Consider the following 18,593-nt stretch of genomic DNA (forward strand, 5'->3'; position numbering starts at 1 on the left):
GAAGTGAGAGGACTCTGAGCAGAGGGAAGATCATCACTTACTGGCACACATTCACATACATGAAGAGGAAACTCACCTCCTTGTTGGGAATACAATATACATCTCTCCCACTCCCAGAGGGCGAAGCGATGAAATCCTGAATCCTCCGTCTACCTCAAAAGCAAGGAGGAGGAGGATAAGGCAAGGGAGACAAAGAAGCAGTAGCTGTTGATCTACAACATTTTTTGCTAGATACTCCACGATGCTGCTTCCGAAAAACAGTCCAGCCTGTCAGCCATAGCCAGAAAGGATGCCTCTGATGAGTTGGCAACTGTCTGGGATGACATCACAGACAAAGCTTGACGTGACATTACTGAAGCTGACGTCACAGGCAGAGAGGATGCTGGGAGTGACATCATGGCGTGCGGACTGGCAGCCTGAGTCGATGGCGAGACAAAGGACAACACAGAATGAGGCATAGTTACTGATGGCGTCCTGCTAGGCAACAGCACAAGACCCAAAGTAATGGAGGCCAGGAGGAGGGGGGACTGCAGGGAAGACAAAGGTGGAGGACGAGCAGACATTAAATGAGACGACAAGGAGGGGAGGGTCAAGCAGGCCTAGGGAAGCTCACACAGGTGCCATCTTGGACAAATCGGTCTCTGAAATAACAGAACAAGATGGTGCTGCCTCCTCTCTCCCATGGGGGAGTTCCCCTCCCGAAAGAGAGGGGGCAACGTTAAACACAATATCACCCTGAGCAACTCCCGATACTTTCCAAGACGAGTCAATGGAAGAAAATGGAGGCGGTGGAGCATCAACAGGAGACGAAGCATAGAGAAAAATTATGGAAGAAGGGGAAGCAGAATCATCTGCTTAAGGAGGCTTCACGTGAAGCCTCCTTGAGCTGATGAAGGATGACGACTAGATATCCTACAATGCTCCCCCTTCTAGTAGAAACTTTCACTGCAAAACGGACCAGGAACATGTTTATTGCCAATACCAATTTCACTCTCTAAAAACATATGGGAATACATACTATCTGTGCAGGAGGAATGAAAAACACCCTGTAAATCCATGCATTTAATATTAGACACAAATAACATCTGAGACTTATTCATAACATACCATTACATTAAATACTGGGTTGAAATGCCCAGAGTGACTAGCAGAATGGAGACTGCGTGTTTTGCTACCATCTATTGAAAATAAAATGGAATAAAATGTTACAAAACACATCCAACTTTAGAAATACTTTCATAAATCTCTGTAGCTGAAAGAGAGCACACGTCAATCACATCACCTACCCTTAAAAATGTGGAAGAGAACAATTCTACATACATGTGCGTTCTATCTACAACAGCTGCACTGCACAATTGTACCTCATGATATGAAAGCAATATAAAATTTCCTCCAAAATGGGAAAATCTGATTCTTATTTCTCATCCATACCAGTGCTGGAAAATCCTGCCTCCTTTAAGATCACAGCACTTTCCAATATACTATACTAACATATCACAAAGGAATTATTATAAAAAGAAAAGTTGATGAGCTAGTGACAACTCTGGTTGCATCCATTGCCCATTCCTAAGTTCTGACAGCAATAAACATAAGAGATTTAGTTCCCAAGTTTATATTACTTAGTCTCTTCAGAAAAAAGGACCTGCTTTAAATTTCAGAGTCATTATTCTGGAACATTAAATCTTGAAAAGACTAAGAATTTTATAAAGCCTTTATTCCAGAAAGCAATTTTTGACAGATGAATTTCTGTCCAATTTCAAATGTTACGGTTCTTTCAATCAACAACTGTACTTCATTACTTTCACTTATTTATTTTGTTATGTACTCAACACAAATAATTTTGACTTTTTAAAAACACATTACAAAAATTTAATACTTGTTAACAAAATCCTGATGATCAACAGGTAATGTAATGTTGCTACTACCAGATAAACTATAAAATTAGTGTTGAAGTAAAATTTAAAAATAAGGGATCCCACAAAGACATTTAAACTTTCAAAATCTGTTCATTAACAGCGTATGGAAATTACTTTCTCTTTCAAAACTACAATAAAAGATCATTGGCAAGCATGATACCAACTAATGGAGCAACGAAGGTTGTACACAAATTTCATCTTACTTAATGAAGGTTAAAGCTAATGGAACACCAGCTTAAAAATAAAATCCTTGAGATGAACAATCCTCAACTATACATTAACCACACACAAGTTCTCCCTATTTTTGTACTTCAAAACCAGAATCTTATCCTGTACCATCATCATTCTCAGCTTCTACAGAACATCACCTACATGTACAGTAAAACTCTAATTAATATAGCAAATATACTGTATATAATATAATATCTATATTTCTATATGCATTACTTATCTTAAAAACCTTTTTTCTGTCAATTAACCTGTAAAAATATTACCCCTACATAGGAGAGGAAGCAATGAAAGCACAAACATCTATCTGAAAAACTTAACATGACAGAATACTAAAAATTACATTTTTGCCACCTACAATAAATGCATGATGCCAAACAACACTACAACTAATATGTATTCAAACAAAGCAAGCACAGCCACAAAATACAGTAAATAACATACTTGCTCAGACTTTTTCCCACAAGTAGTAAGAATGTGGACTCCCATTCGTCATTTGTAATGCTACTGACCTGAATATCAATTTTATCCTGCAGTTACTATCTGTAAGCATAAAAATAAAAATTGTCGCTTTATCATTTCTTACTCCTCTGAGAGGACCAACCTGTTTTCTCCACTACATGTTACAGCAATCTTCATGTTTCTGAAATTGAGTTATTTTGAGACGCTATCTTCCAGGAACTCGGCAGCATCTGTCCCAAACAAAAACCCAACTTGCACGTCTCCTGGTTTTCAGTATGAAATGCTGTTGCAATAAGGACCCTCTGACATAATGCGAGGTTGGATGTACATACATGGTCCCAACAAAATACTGACCCTAGTAATACTATACATTTCTATAAACTGCATAAAATTACTATAATTTACTAGGAATGAGCATGCACACATTATATATACATCACTGTCTGAAGTCCTTCAGTAGAGAATTTCTTGCGAGCATTTCCAACTTGAAGGATTTTATATGAGCATTTTCAACTTGAGTAACAGTGCATTCAGGAATTTTTCAGCTACACAAATGTTTACATGATTCTCAAACAGCTGAACATTTAGAACATAACTGCAGGTTCTGCAGTATTTGCCAAAAGGCAAAATACTCTATTTCCTATTGCCAAGAACACAAATCCCCAAACTACATACCTTGATGGTATCAGCTACCGGAGAGGTAAAGTTACATTACACTACATACCAAATAAAATTTTTTAAATGACAAATAAGCTACATAAAATGAAGCAAAATAAAAAATTTAAAAATGACAAATAAGCTACATAAAATGAGTCAAATATGTGTCCAGTTTAGGATTATCTCTTCTTTCCCATTATACAGTTATGAATACCGTTTTACACGTTAAAAGTGACCAATGTGATTGATATAAAACCAAATCTCATAAACAGTGGCTTGCACCTGTTACTTATTGAATTTTTAGTCCATCATTGCCAATGCTTGTAATTTACTGACACACTTGTTTTACCATTGTTACATGTGGTAGGGAGGCTGAAAGTTCAAAACAATTTTTTATCCATTGTTTGGTAATAAGTTCAAAGTCTACATTCATAATAAATACTTTTTTTAATTTCTCTCTCCTGTGTTAATGGAAACAAACAAACAATAATGGATACATAACGTGATGTATTTCAGTACCCTAGCAAATTACTTTATATCCTTGCAACTCTTTCTTTTTTTTTTTGTATCATTCTTCCTTACCACATTGTCTACATTACAATTAACTTTATTAATCTTCATTCCTTGCCAATTTCAAATTAGTTGTTAAACATCTACATAGCTGTAGTATATTCTTGTGTAATGACACCCAATATTTATTTTGCATAGAAATTTACATAAAGTAGAATATAGGAGTATTAACCTGTTACAGTACCTGACATGAAACCCATTAAGGGCACACCGTAGGTGTATGAGACTCCTTGCAACACCTCTTCAGGCATCAGCTTTCATTGCTTTCTATCTTTAGTCAGTTTTCTTGGTCTCTGACCAATTAGCTGTCCAGTATCTTTAACATATTGCTGCTTACATTTCCATCAGTCATTTAATGACCAAATTCTTCAGGCCAGCCACAAGTCTAAAAATGTGATTCAGTGGCCTGATTAAACTTTGTAATTATCACTTCTTGAAAACTTACTTTCCTATTAAAAGTAAGGTTCCACATGGAAAAATACTTCTTAAAAACAAGGTAAGATTTCTTTTACTTAAACAAAAATTATGGTAAATCTTAATAGACAATTGATATACAAGCAAGACCTCTTTAATCTAGCAACCTTGGGACATGGCCGTTGCTGCACTACAGAAATTGCCTTTTAAGACCCTCAAAGGAACCCCTTATGTAATCTCATGCTTAGTTCACATTTATACTGCTGCATTCTCAAAAAGTAAAACCAAGCCTAAAATATGACATAATATTATCATCAATGCTTTCACAAATACTGAATAAGGATTTTTTTATACTAAGTAGTAAAGCAATTGTTGGCTGAAACTTGTTTATACTAGCAACATACTTGTTTGAATCAAATCACACCTGAAATGGTCACTTATTTTAAAATGATTATTCTGATAGCTGTATTTTATCAGTGGTCATATGCAAAGCACTAGGCCATGATGAGCATTTTGAAGCAAGCAAAATTTTCTCATAGTTTTGTTTTTGTTTTTTTATAATGATTATTGGCCAATCTTTAAGGAATGGTTTTCATCAATATTAATAGGGAGGAAAATGTACTAATGCTGAAAATATTATCTTTGAATAATGAATTAATAAACTGCTTTGTGTGAAATGTTACTCGTTTTATAATCTATATATATAGTCAAAATGAATATAAAAATTCATAGTATAATGGGGTCAGCAGAAAATCCTTTTAGAAAAACAATTCAATGTTGAGAAAATGAGATGTAATTTCCTACACTGTTCACAGAAAAGTTAATATATATTTACTTGATACATTGTAACCAGTTATGATTTGTTTTTTTTCTATTCGTTAAGCATTTGATGAACACACATGCATGTGGTAAGTAGTAAATACAACACACAGGGAACTTTTCATGTTTGAAACTTTTTGGGTAGAAATCAACTTGAATGACTCATGAAGGGATAAAATATGTATATATGAAAATAGCTGGATAGTATCAACACACAACTCAGCTGCATTGTAAGAGTTAGTAATTCGAGAGTTAGTACTAATAACAGTGCCACATTGGTGGCACATCCACAAACTAATGGTGGCCGGTAAACCCTTTCCCTGACTATCCCAAGTAGTATACTCGTGAACCATGACCACGTACTTTTTTTACAATCAGGAAAATACTCGATCATAATCCTAAAATATCTCTACATATTTCTGTGATACCAATTTTACTCTTTCTAAGATGCATTCCTATTTCCTATCCTTCCTCTCCCTTTTTGAGCATTTAGTGTAGTACATTTTCCTCAACAGATGGCATTTGTTGTGCTTACTTGTATGCTTACCTTTATGGCAGAGTTTCAAATGTCAAATTCTCTGAGACAGCTTGACAAAATTCATTCTTACTTTTGCAAAACAAATGATAAAGAAACTCGTACTAACATTTTTGATAACCTCATTAAGTTCAGGAGATGCAAATACCATCAAACATTCATCTTCAGATTGTGTGGAAAATTTAGAAGTTGTCTCAGAGTTGACTCAGGACTGTAAATGTCATGTTTCAAAGTCTAATAACTTCTGAAGTATTAATTTTCAAAAAATATGCTCAGCATATCCTACATACTTATTCTTTTATGCATATTTGCAAAAAAAAAAAAAAAAAAAAAAAAAAAAAAAAAAATATTGAAAGGGAAAGGGTAAAAAATGTGCCAAACTACAGACTTCTGAATGAAAGAGGCTCAACCTGTATGATCAAGATTTACTCACCAAGGCAAAGAAGACCAAACATGTCGCATAAGAACTCGTGTAGTAAAAATTCAGTAAAAATAAAAGTAAACAGATCTGACCATTCAACTAAAAAACCAAAAGCTCTAACAGTACTCATTAACAACAACTGAGAGTAGCAAACAAAGATAAAAATATTTGATAGTAGCAATATATGGAATGAAACTAAATTTCCCAAAAACTGTGATTTTGATATGTATGATGATAATGCACAGTATGGAGAAACAAATCCACAGTTATGTAAATGTACATATATTCAGCTTAAAAACAGCAGAGATAGCTTTTGGGAATCTGTTTGGTTCCCCTTATCAATCTCTCTTCTTCACTAATTTTCGGTATTCACAAAGTTCCGTGTGAGAGTAAAAAACCAACGGTGTTCCTTCCATGTGTGTAGGCGTGGATCCAAAAATGTTTCTCCACTTGAAGACTCGTGCTACTTTGAGGATTTTTTAATGCACAGTATATTTGCAGAACATAATGGATATTACTTCAGCGTGAAAAATTTACCATTGGTGCTAAAAAGGTCCAAACTACAGAACCTGTTGATATCATTATTAATGTTATTATTATTCAGAAGATGAACCCTATTCATATGAAACAAGCCCACAGGAACCACTAACTTGAAATTCAAGCTTCCAAAGAATATGGTGTTCATTTCAAAGAAGGTCGGTCAGTGGAGACGTAGATTCTACTGATCTTGGCTCAAGGCAAAGGCTGAGCGCCTCAAATAAAATTTTCTGTTTAGCAAAACCATTTCAAATAGTTATGACAGATGCACACCACAAATGCAAATACTACCAATAATAACTAGCAACAAGACTCGAGTCTCACATAAAAATTAAGATGAAAACTTGTTGGTATATTTACAATTACACGATACTGTTTAAAATTTAAGAGCAAAAGTTGAAAATTGAAGAGTGAGTGATGGTGCAGTTATACCCATAATAAAATATGGATGGCCACTCCTTGACAAGTGGCAGTAAAATCTGTCTGAAGCCATTCACAGGTCTCAAAGCCAAAAACCAAAAACTTTATGTAACCTTCCCCTAGCCTTTACAAGATTTATGAAACAAAAAAAATTTCATACATCTCTATAATGAGTGTCCACTGTCAAAAAAAATGTACATCCTTTAAAAACTGGTCAGATTTTATAGCCTAAAAAAAATAAATTTCAGCACTACCATGTAAACAAAGTATAATATGAAGCAAAAACTCACTGTACAATCAAATAACAGCACCATGCCACTGTCAATTTTCCTTGTGCAAAGAGCAAATTGGAGTTACCATAGTTCCTTCATAAAGTATGGATATCAAATACTCAATCTGACATGTTCCTGTAGCCTACACAGTTACAGGGTCAACTTAGGCACTGGCTTTCATTTTGTTTCAGTAAAAAAGAAATAAAAAAAACAAATGCAAGCTATTCCATTATGACTTACCATACATAAAAATATTTTCTTGCAGACAACATTTACAATTACAATGACAAACAGTTAAGTCTACTCTTACAAGTACAGTACAATACTTCAAAAAAAAAAAAAAAAAATGAGACCTGCAATGTTAAAATATACCTCTACACTGAAATTCGAAGAGGCCAGACAAAACTGGTTCCTTCCCAAAATGTAATAATGAAAGTGATAGAATCTAGCATTGGTAACACTATATTTCCCTACGGAAATGTCCTTCAAAAGTATTTCCCCTAAAGAGATTTCTAGCACTTAAGAAAACCCAATAAAAATATCACCACTTTAAAATATGGAAAACACTCAGCTCTATACAAATGATAAATTTACTCCAACCAAAGCCCTTGGAAATTACTCCTTCTTTTTGCTTGAATCCCCATTGGAGTTATTCTTGCTTCCCTGAACAGCAGCAACAGAAGTCTTCAGCAAATTTGCTAAGGTCTGGATGGCAGACGAGAAATACTTCTGTAGAATACCATGTTGTTTCATTCCAGGAAGCAGCACAATGACTGTAACTATATAAAAAAAAAACAATAAGAACATGAAAATGATTACTGATGATTTCTTATAACTAAAGAATTAAGGAATTACCCGTAGTCCTCCACCTACAAGAGCATACAACCTGGGGCAGGTAAAATCAACACTTTTTAAATTCCATTACAAGAGCCTGTTTGAAAATTCAACTTGTTTTCAAGTTCAAGTTATATGCGAACTACAGATAGACATTTTACTTAGAACAGGTGTCACTTATGACAATCGGGATTTAAGACAGTAGCAAAAAATTTATGAAAATAAGAAAAATATAAATTTAAAAAACTAACAAAACATTGTGTAACAGATGATGCTTAAATGTCACATTCCCAGTGATGTGTGTAAAGCAGGCCACACACTATCAAACATTTATATCCACCACATCCATTTAAGCCAAAGATCTCTGATGCATACAGACATTTAATTGTATACGAGCTGCAGTTTGTAGCAGTGTACAATTAAACATGTTTGACAGTTTGAGGCCAGCCTAAAATAAATGTACAGGCGTACATCTACTTTCATTTCTCTCCCATAAAACTGTCCTGGGAACAAAAGCTGTCAATTGCTCTTCATTTGTTTAGAAAGTAATTAAACCACCGAATGTTGACAGAGGGAGTACTTTCCTCATCAAGATTTTGACCAGCCAAAAAGGCAAGAAATGACATCAGCTTATAGATGGAACTGAATGTGATTAAGCAGTAAAAACGGAACAAGAATTAAGCACAATTGCAAGTGACCCAGAACTTATACGTTCAACAGTCGACAATTCTTAAGGCTAGAGAACACATACAAGAAGCTGTGAAAAGGTTTTACTTCAGTGAATTCTATTTTAATTACAGAGCAAAGGCAAGGGCCAATCCATGAAATAGAAGTTAATAATGATGTGGATAGAACACCAGATTAGAAGATGAATACCACTACCTTATCACCATCCAGGCAAAGGTTAGAAGTCTATTTCAGACCCTTAAGTAACGTTCAGGTGATGAATATCAACAAGAATTCATCGCAAATAACAGATGGTTAAAAATATTCAAAAGTAGTTCCAGTTTGTAAAACGTTCAGGTAACAGATGAGGCAGTGAGAAAGTTCAATAGTTTTCATGAATTAATTAAAAAAACAATAAAAGATTATAACATTTCCCATATAAAAACTGAGTTAATAACCATTCTCAGAATAAACTTCAAAAAAATCCTGAGTAAATGTGAAAACAAACATCATCAAACACATATGCTCTAATGTGATTTGCAGATATAGAAGAAACATTTTTGTAACATTATGACAAAACTGAATTGATTGGGATCAAACTAGAGATACAGTAGCGCCTCAAGTTACGAAATTAATCCGCTATGAAGCTGCCTTAGTAACCTGATTTTTTCGTATTCAGAACAACGTTTTACATGTAAATTGCCTAATTCGTTCCAAGCCCAACAAAAACACCAAAATTTTATAATAAAGCTAAATTGACCAATAAACAATGAAATACAACAATTTGGACCATTCAATACCTAACCTAACCGTTACTGTACCTGTAAATAAAGCGTATTAGTGTACAGGGTACAAGAAATACTGTACGTACATGTATGTAGTAAAATGTGGAACCTTACCTTTCGAGTGAGGTGATGTCCGAAAGTGGCGACGGAGGAGGAGGGCAAACGGCAGAAAACATGAACACTTAACTTTACGAAACACATAAAAAAATGGCAGAAAATATTAACACTAAACTTTACGAAACACATTAACGAATGGCATAAAACATTAAGGGGGCCGGCCGGCTAATGCCCTTTTTTAAGGACAGGACTTTGATATTCATACCACTTAATAAGGTGACTTGGGACATCTCCAAACCGCATATGATTTTTGCCTCTGACCTTCGGTTTTGTGACGCCAGGGCGATTTATCCCGAAAATAACCATTTTTCAAATTCTATCTCTTCCCTTGATATTTAATATTAAGACCTGGGATTACTACCATATATAGACCTGATGTAGACCTCCAATCGAATGGAGAGTTTTTTTTCTAAAAGTCATTTTTTTGCTAGATATGAATTTTTCAATATGGTCAAAAAATAAACCCTATAAATCAGGAGAAAAAAATTTATAAAAAAATACGAAACAAAAATTGGAAAAAAGGGCTCTATTTGATTGTTCTATAATGTCTTTCTGAGTTATATACCAAATTCCAATGTTATAGCTTTAAAACTAAGTGAGAAGATAGATTTTGAAGGTCAATAAGTATAGTTTTGAGATACGGGCGTTCAAAGTTTTCCTTCGTATTTCTATAAAGACAATATTAATAAATAATGATTATTATGAATGTATATTTGTTTTTTGTGTATTAATAAACCAAAACTATTTTATTTATCATAATTTAATCATAAATGATGATACCTTTGCTCATATATCGCAGCCTGGGGCACTGCTTGAGGCAAGATGGGGCACTCCTTCCTACGCAATTCTCTCTCTCCCCTTCACTAACTCTGCTTATTACAGCAAATTTTCTTCATCTGTGTGTTAGCGAGATGTTTTCCTTGTATTTTCCTCTTTGGCATGATGAAATTCTTGCCCGAAACAAAGATAAACAAACGTAATGCAAGAGAATGTCAAGAGGTGAAACTTGAAGGCGTACACTTTTTTTACAAAGACAATTTAATAAATCATGATTATTATGAATTTCATATTCCATTTTGGGTATTAAAAAACCAAAACTTTGTTATTTATCATAAATGAAGATCTCTTTGCTCAAAGATCGTAGCCTTAGGCACAGTGTGAATAATACTTGAGCGATTTTTCTTCGTCTGTATGTTAGCGAGATGTTTCCCATGTGTTTTCCTCATTGGCATGATGAAATTCTTGCCGAAACATACATAAACATACGTGAAAGCAGGCGATTGTCAGACGTGAAATGGAACGTGTAGACTACTTGACGTCTGTCATCGCACTAAATCAGGATTGGACTTGGTAGCTTGAGCCTGAAGTCTCCTTCTCGACTCGGGGAATGTCTACAGATGCCATTTCTCCCAATTTCTTTGACAATAATTATCAAAATTTACGATAATAGAAGAAATATTGCATTTTCTTTTACGGATCAATGTTTTAGGCTTATTGAGTTACGTTAACTAATTACCCTGTAACTACGAAAGTAAGAGGAATTTTGACGAAATATTTCGTATACGTATTCTCAATTGCCATATGAAGCTCCATGAATTTTTTCATGACTTTGCATTTTTCGCCCCATACCTCCATACATAGAGGTTCCAGCCGGCCCCCTTAACACTTAACTTTACAAAAAACTTAAAATTAAATTTTTTTTTCTTTTTCTGATTTCTTAATTCCTTAGCGATCACATTCAACCGCATGCCAGCCTCATACTTCTTAATTACCTCCATCTTCGTCTCCATAGAAAGCATCCTCTTCTTTCCGTGAACTTCAGAAATATTCTTGGGACCCATGACTAATAACGTAAGTAATTAAGTTCACACAAAACACGATAAAGTAATGTACAGTACAACAAAAGTGAAATCACAAATTTACGTTAACGAACGAAATCTACATGAACAAACGAATTCCACGTGTGTACGACAACACTGCCGAAATGAAATGGTTGAGGAACTCCTTCATGTAGATGCATGATAGGATAGATGTTGATCAATAGGAGAGCAGGATCTTACGGCAGTAACTAGCATCAGGAACCAACGGGAGAGCGGGAGGATGGTGGGGAGTCTACCGAGTTGGCGGCGTGCGAGTTTTAAAATTGTCCTCAGTGGCCCAGGTGAATCTCAGGCTTTACAGTACATCCTTTCGCAACCTGAATTATTTTCGTACACAAGAGGCAAAAAAATCTTTGTCTTTGCCTTCGTAACCTGGATTTTTCGTACGAAGGGACTTTCCTATGTAGGGGTATGACTGTAGATACAAACACTGGGTAAGTTACATACACAAGGTTTCCATGATATTATAAGGCAAAATGGAGAATCGATTGGTAGTTTTCAGGTTCCTTTACTTGGGTGGTTAATGACTCTAGTTTCTATGCAATCACTCTTAACCCCTTGAGATATCTAGTGAAAAATACAGCAACACGTGGGAACCCTGAAGCCTGTATGTACCACATATACTCATGTAATAATAATAATAATAATAATAATATCCTTTATTTCAGTTCAGGCCCATATAGATTGAATATACAAAATACACAGTAACATACACAATCTAGATATATGAGACAGCATGATAAGAAAAATGATATTGTTATGATACAATAAAGTTTCATACATACTTACCTGGCAGATATATACATAGCTATCGACTCCGTCGTCCCCGACAGAAATTCAAATTTCGCGGCACTCGCTACAGGTAGGTCAGGTGATCTACCGCCCTGCTCTGGGTGGCAGGACTAGGAACCATTCCCGTTTTCTAATCAGATTCTCTCTTCCACCTGTCTCCTGCGGGGAGGCTGGGTGGGTCTTCAATCGTATATATCTGCCAGGTAAGTATGTATGAAACTTTATTGTATCATAACAATATCATTTTCATACATTCAACTTACCTGTCAGATATATACATAGCTGATTGACACCCTTTGGCGGAGGGCAAGAGACAGCTAACTTACTGACTAGACAGGTAAACAACATATGTTGTAGGTATAAATAAACCTTGGTTCCTACCTTATTAGATGGAAGACTTCGTGGCTACTGCCCAGGAGTCTGCTTCATCTCAAGAGCCTTAGCGAGATAGTGATCTGTGGCCAAGAGTTCTTGCTGGTCTGTCGATGGGGTCTTATCCACTTACTCGGCAGAGCCTAACTGGCGTTTGTCAAGGGGTGCTAATCCGCTTATATGACAACACGCCTTCTTTAAGGAGCACACAACCGATCCCGATCACCCGATCCTAACCCGTGTTAGTTCTAAGATTGTTAAGAGTCATCCCCAAACTCTTAGCAAACAACCACAAACTCGAAATTCATACATACAAAATCAAACAAAAATTTTGTACCCCTCTAATAGTCAGCTGTCACTCGATTTCCTAATGAAGAGAAGTGAAGGCCGCCAGTGCGACATCTGACACTCCCATGCACAGGAAACACGAGAACACATCCGACAAGAGGGTTACGTACACATATTTAAGGATCGGTGCTCTCTCCTTTACCCAGAACCATCTGTGCTGACACAAACGGACCTAGAGAAAAACATTTCTCATACGTTACTCGCACATCTTTTAAATAATGAGATGCAAATACTGAGTTGCATCTCCAATAGGTTGCGTCCAAAATATTTTTAAGTGACATATTTCTCTGGAACGCAATTGATGTCGCGATTGCCCTTACCTCATGAGCTCTTACTCTTAATAGATTAAAAGAGTCATCTGGGCAGTTCTTATGAGCCTCGGTAATTACACTTCTAACAAAGAAGGCCAAAGCATTTTTAGACATAGGTCTCTTGGGGTCTTTCACCGAGCACCATAGACCATGTTGTGAGCCTCCCAACCGCTTCTTTCTGTCCAGATAGAATTTCAGTGCTCTAACTGGACAAAGTGATCTTTCTATTTCTCTGCCTACTAGGCTAGTAAGTCCTTTTACCTCGAAACTCCTAGGCCAGGGATTCGAAGGGTTCTCGTTTTTGGCAAGAAAAAGTGTCTGGAATGAACAAATCGCAGAATCTTCTTTGAAGCCAACTTGTGACTCAAGGGCGTGCAACTCGCTGACCCTTTTAGCCGTAGCCAGAGATAGAAGAAATATACACTTTCTAGTGATATCCCGGAATGAAGCCGTATGAGGTGGTTCAAACTTTTCCGAGGACAGAAATTTCAGAACCACATCTAAGTTCCAGCTCGGAATCCTAGGCTCTACTGACTTGGACGTTTCAAAGGAGCGGATGAGATCGTGCAAATCTTTATTATTCGTCAAGTCTAAGCCCCTGTTTCTAAAGACTGACGAAAGCATACTTCTGTATCCTTTAATTGTTGGTACAGAAAGATGTGACTTTTCCCTCAGGAAAAGAAGGAAAACCGCAATTTCGGTTACAGAGGTATTGGAAGAGGACAGCTTCTTCGACCTGCACCAGTTTCTGAAAACTTCCCACTTCGATTGGTACACTCGCCTAGTAGATGATCTGCGGGCTCTAGCAATTGCGCTTGCCGCCTTGCGAGAAAACCCTCTCGCTCTGACAAGTCTTTCGATAGTCGAAAGGCAGTCAGAGCAAGAGCGGGTAGATTTTGATGGTACCTCTCGAAGTGGGGTTGTTTGAGCAGATCTATCCTGTTTGGAAGAGATCTGGAGAAGTCCACTGTCCACTCCATCACCTCCGTGAACCAAATTCGGGATGGCCAATATGGGGCTATCAGAGTCATTCTGGTTCCCTTCGAGGCCACAAACTTTCTGACTACTTCCCCCAGAATCTTGAATGGGGGAAAAGCGTACACGTCTAGCCCTGACCAGTCCAGGAGAAAGGCGTCTATTGCATAAGCCCTGGGATCCTCTACCAGGGCGCAAAATGTATCTATCCTTTTGGAGAGAAACGTGGCGAATAGATCTATCTGCGGTTTCCCCCAAAGATACCAAAGGGTCTGACAGACTTCCGAGTGGAGGGTCCATTCTGTAGGAAGGACCTGGAACCTCCTGCTCAGTCTGTCCGCTCTCACGTTCCTCTCCCCTTGAACAAATCTCGTTAGAAGAACCACGTTCCTTTGATTTGCCCAAATCAGCAGATCTCTTGCCAGTTCGTATAGGGTGAGAGAGTGAGTTCCTCCTTGTTTCTTGAAATAAGCCAGAGCGGTCGTATTGTCGGAGTTTATCTGTATTACTTTGTCTTTGACTATCTGCTCGAAGCTCCTTAGCGCGAGGTGAATCGCAAAGAGCTCCTTGCAATTTATGTGCCATGACACCTGCTCTTCCGACCAGGTGCCTGACACTTCTTCGGACCCTAAAGGCGCACCCCAACCTGTCTCCGACGCGTCTGAGAACAATGTCAGGTTTGGGTTCCGAACTTCTAAGGATACTCCTTTGTTTTCTTCTAAGGGGGTCAAAAACCACCTTAATTGTTGCTTTACTTCTAATGAGATTGGAAACGTGTCCAAGAGCTGTCCTGTCTTCCAACTCCAACTGCTTCTCAGGAAGAACTGAAGCGGACGGAGATGTAGTCTTCCTAGAGGAAAGAACTGTTCGAGCGAGGAAAGGGTCCCCAGAAGGCTCAACCATTCCCTCGCTGAAGTACGCTCTTTCTCTAAGAAGTTCAATACTGTGGCACAGCCTTTCCTTACTCTCTCTTGAGAAGGAAATACTCGAAAACCCCGAGAATCCATCTGAATCCCCAGATAGACTACGTTCTGGATGGGGACCATCTGAGATTTCTCGAGGTTCACGATTAATCCTAATGTCTTTGTCAATTCCAGGATTGTTGACAGGTCCTCCAGACACTGCTTTTGAGACCTGGCCCTGATGAGCCAGTCGTCCAGGTTAGGGAGACGTTTATCCCTTTCATGTGAAGGTGTTTTGACACATTTTTCATCAAGTCTGTGAAGACTTGGGGAGCCGTAGACAGGCCGAAACACAGGGCCCTGAACTGATAGATCCTTCCCTCGAACATGAAACGAAGGTACTTCCTCGACGAATGGTGAATCGGGACGTGGAAATATGCGTCTTGAAGATCTAGGGACGCCATCCAATCTCCTTGATGGAGAGCTGCAAGTACTGAGGCAGACGTTTCCATGCTGAACTTCTGTTGTTGTACGAATTTGTTCAGCGAACTTACATCCAGTACTGGTCTCCATCCCCCCGAGGCTTTCGCTACAAGAAACAAGCGATTGTAAAACCCCGGGGAGCTTTGATCCAGTACCAGCTCTATTGCTCTTTTGTCCCACATCTGTTCCACCATTTGACGAAGAGTATCCATCAGAACAGGGTCCCTGTATCTGGCTGACAGTTCCCTCGGTGATGTTGTCAAGGGTGGCCTGTCCTTGAATGGGATATAATAACCCTTCTTGATTATTGACATCGACCAAGGATCGGATCCTATGTCTTCCCATGCTCCCGCAAAGAATTGTAACCTGGCTCCTACAGGTGTCTGGAGGAAAGATTTCTCATTTTCCCTTCTTAAAGGGACGGAAGGCAGATCTTCCCCTTTTTTCCGTTGATTTTCTTCTGATGATGGATCTAGCCTGAGGGCCTCCTCGAAAGGGCTGCTGTTGTTGAGCTGGCTTAGAGGCTTTCTTTTCCTCACTAGCCACAGGTCTATTCTTCCTTGAGGATTGCCTTAAAAGATCTTGAGTGGCTTTCTCAGTTAGCGAATGGGCAATGTCTCTCACCAACTGCGAAGGAAATAAATGTTCAGAGAGAGGCGCATACAGCAAAGCGGATCTCTGCGAAGGCGAGACGGCCTTAGTGAGAAAGGCACTATGAACCGCTCTCTTCTTTAGTATTCCCGCACCGAAGAGGGAGCACACTTCCGCCGATCCATCTTGAACCGCCTTATCGATGCATGTAAGGATGCTATGCAAGGTTTCAGGGCTTAGTTGTTCTTTTTCATGGGACTTCTTAGCAATAACCCCAAGGGACCAATCTAGGAAGTTAAATACTTCTAAGGTATGAAAAAGTCCCTTGAGGAGATGGTCCATTTCCGAAAGACCCCATGTTGCTTTCGCTGAATTTAAGGCATGTCTCCTCGACGAGTCTACGAGACTGGAGAAGTCCGATTCAGCTGAAACGGGCAGAGACAATCCCATATTTTCTCCCGTTTCGTACCATATGCCTCTCCTGCCCCTTAGTTTAGCGGGAGGCATGCAAAAGATCGTCCTTCCCAACTCCTTCTTAGTCTTGATCCAGGAGTCAAGAGATTGTAAGGCCCTTTTCATGGATATGGCCGGCTTCATTTTCAGGAAAGACGAAGACTTGTGTGCCTTCGTACTTGAAAATAGAGAGCGAGGAGAAGGAGGAACGGCTGGAGTCAATGCATCTCCATATTCTTCTAAGAGAAGAGCAGAAAGAACTTTGTAATTCGAAAGCCCTTCTCTGTTAGTAACTTCGTCCTCCGAGACGTCATCTAAATTAATAGGATCGGAAGGAGAAGGCTCCCTTCCCTCCTCTGTCTCCTCTCTTGATTTCTTCCTTTCCGAAGAAGAAGCACTTCTATAAGGAGATGGGCTAGGAGTAACTCTCTCCTTACGTTTATCATTAGGCGAGTCACGTATCACTGCTTTACGCCTGTTAGACTCCTGTCGGATGTCAAGCTCTTCATGAGGAGAATGCGCCTGGCGTTTAGCAGGAGTATCTCGCTGAGAATACTCCCGAGGCCTGGTAGGAGTATCCTGTTTGGAATACTCCTGGCGCCTGACAGTCGTTACACTCTTCGAATACTCCTGCCGTCTGGAAGGCGCATCTCACTCCAAATACTCCTGGCGCCTGTTAGGAGTATTAAGCTCAGAATACTCCTGGCGCTTGGTAGGCGCATCGCGCTTCGAATACTCCTGGCGCCTGGTAGGAGTAAAAAGTCTAGAATACTCCTGGCGCCTGGGAGGAGTATCGAGGTCAGAGTACTCAAGGCGCCTGGCAGGAGTATCTCTTCCCGAATACTCCTGACCTAGTTCCGAATACTCCTGTGGCTTGGTTAGGAGTATCGCTCATGGAATGCGCCTTTCGAATGGCAAGTATATTGCGCTTAGCGGGCGCTATACTCCTATCAGGAGTTCTCTCTTCTCCAGTTGGCTCTTGTTGCTTGGATGAAGATCTGGGCCTAGAACGATCTACAGTAAAGTCAGGTTCTTTGCGCCTACTTGGCGCCTGGCTCCTAGTTGGCGCCTGACGCTTGGCAGGAGTTACTTCCTTTCCCACGTCTCGCCTGCCTAACGCACCGCTCCCCCCAGAGATGGCCGCTTGTGCGACAACTCCCCTGGAGGGTTCGTCGCGCCCGACAGGAGATTGGTATTTGGATCTCTTAATCGGAAGCCTGTCATCCTTTTTACGAGTAGGCTCTTTAGAAAGTACTCCTACCAAAGACGCTATTTGCTCCTGTACATTCATCAAAATTTTCCTGTTCGAAGGCTCATTCGAATCAGGAGAAGATCTGGAAGGCGCTTGAGAGTCTTTTCCATTCCAAGGATCTAACTCCTTTCTAGCTTTCTTGATTACCGAAGGCGCCTCCTCTTCAGAGAAGCGCTCGGGGCTAGAATTGAGCTCAGGTTCTTTCCAATTCCTTTTCAGCGGACGTGAAAGCTTTGATTCCTTCCATCCTCTTCTCGGAGAAGGCGAACTAGATGATGAAAAGCACTCACGAAGGACGCTTTTCCTATAGCTGTCCCTGGCAGTCTGAGATGTATAAGATTCTGCCGAAGGGACGCCTGATCGTTGGGGATTCTCCACGACCCCCGTAAGGCTTTCGACTTTCCTTCTCCTCTGGGCCAGGGAGCTTGGAAGAGGTCTAGGCCTGGGAGCGTCGCAGAGACGACCAGACGACCCCTCCACTACACTGGGGACACTAACATCACTCGAGAAACCACATTCACTTCTCTTACCTTCCAATGCTTCCATTTTCTCTTGCATTTTTTGAAGGGAAGCTCTGAGTT

The 18,593-nt window shown here is 39.1% G+C and overlaps 1 protein-coding gene across 2 annotated transcripts in view; it reads right to left on the reverse strand.

The window, feature by feature from the left end:
- Positions 1-1,047: 1,047 nt before the first annotated feature.
- Positions 1,048-18,593, reverse strand: part of LOC135220491 (ADP-ribosylation factor-like protein 6-interacting protein 1) — a 106,212-nt gene continuing 88,666 nt past the window's right edge. For both annotated transcript variants that reach the window (XM_064257626.1, XM_064257627.1), the window contains exon 6: positions 1,048-8,030. In XM_064257626.1, coding sequence (XP_064113696.1) covers positions 7,867-8,030 — 164 coding nt within the window. In that variant the 3' untranslated portion in view covers positions 1,048-7,866. The remainder of the gene's footprint in view (positions 8,031-18,593) is intronic.

The sequence above is a fragment of the Macrobrachium nipponense genome, chromosome 2 (genome assembly GCF_015104395.2).
Source record: "Macrobrachium nipponense isolate FS-2020 chromosome 2, ASM1510439v2, whole genome shotgun sequence".
NCBI classification, from domain to species: Eukaryota; Metazoa; Arthropoda; class Malacostraca; order Decapoda; family Palaemonidae; genus Macrobrachium; species Macrobrachium nipponense.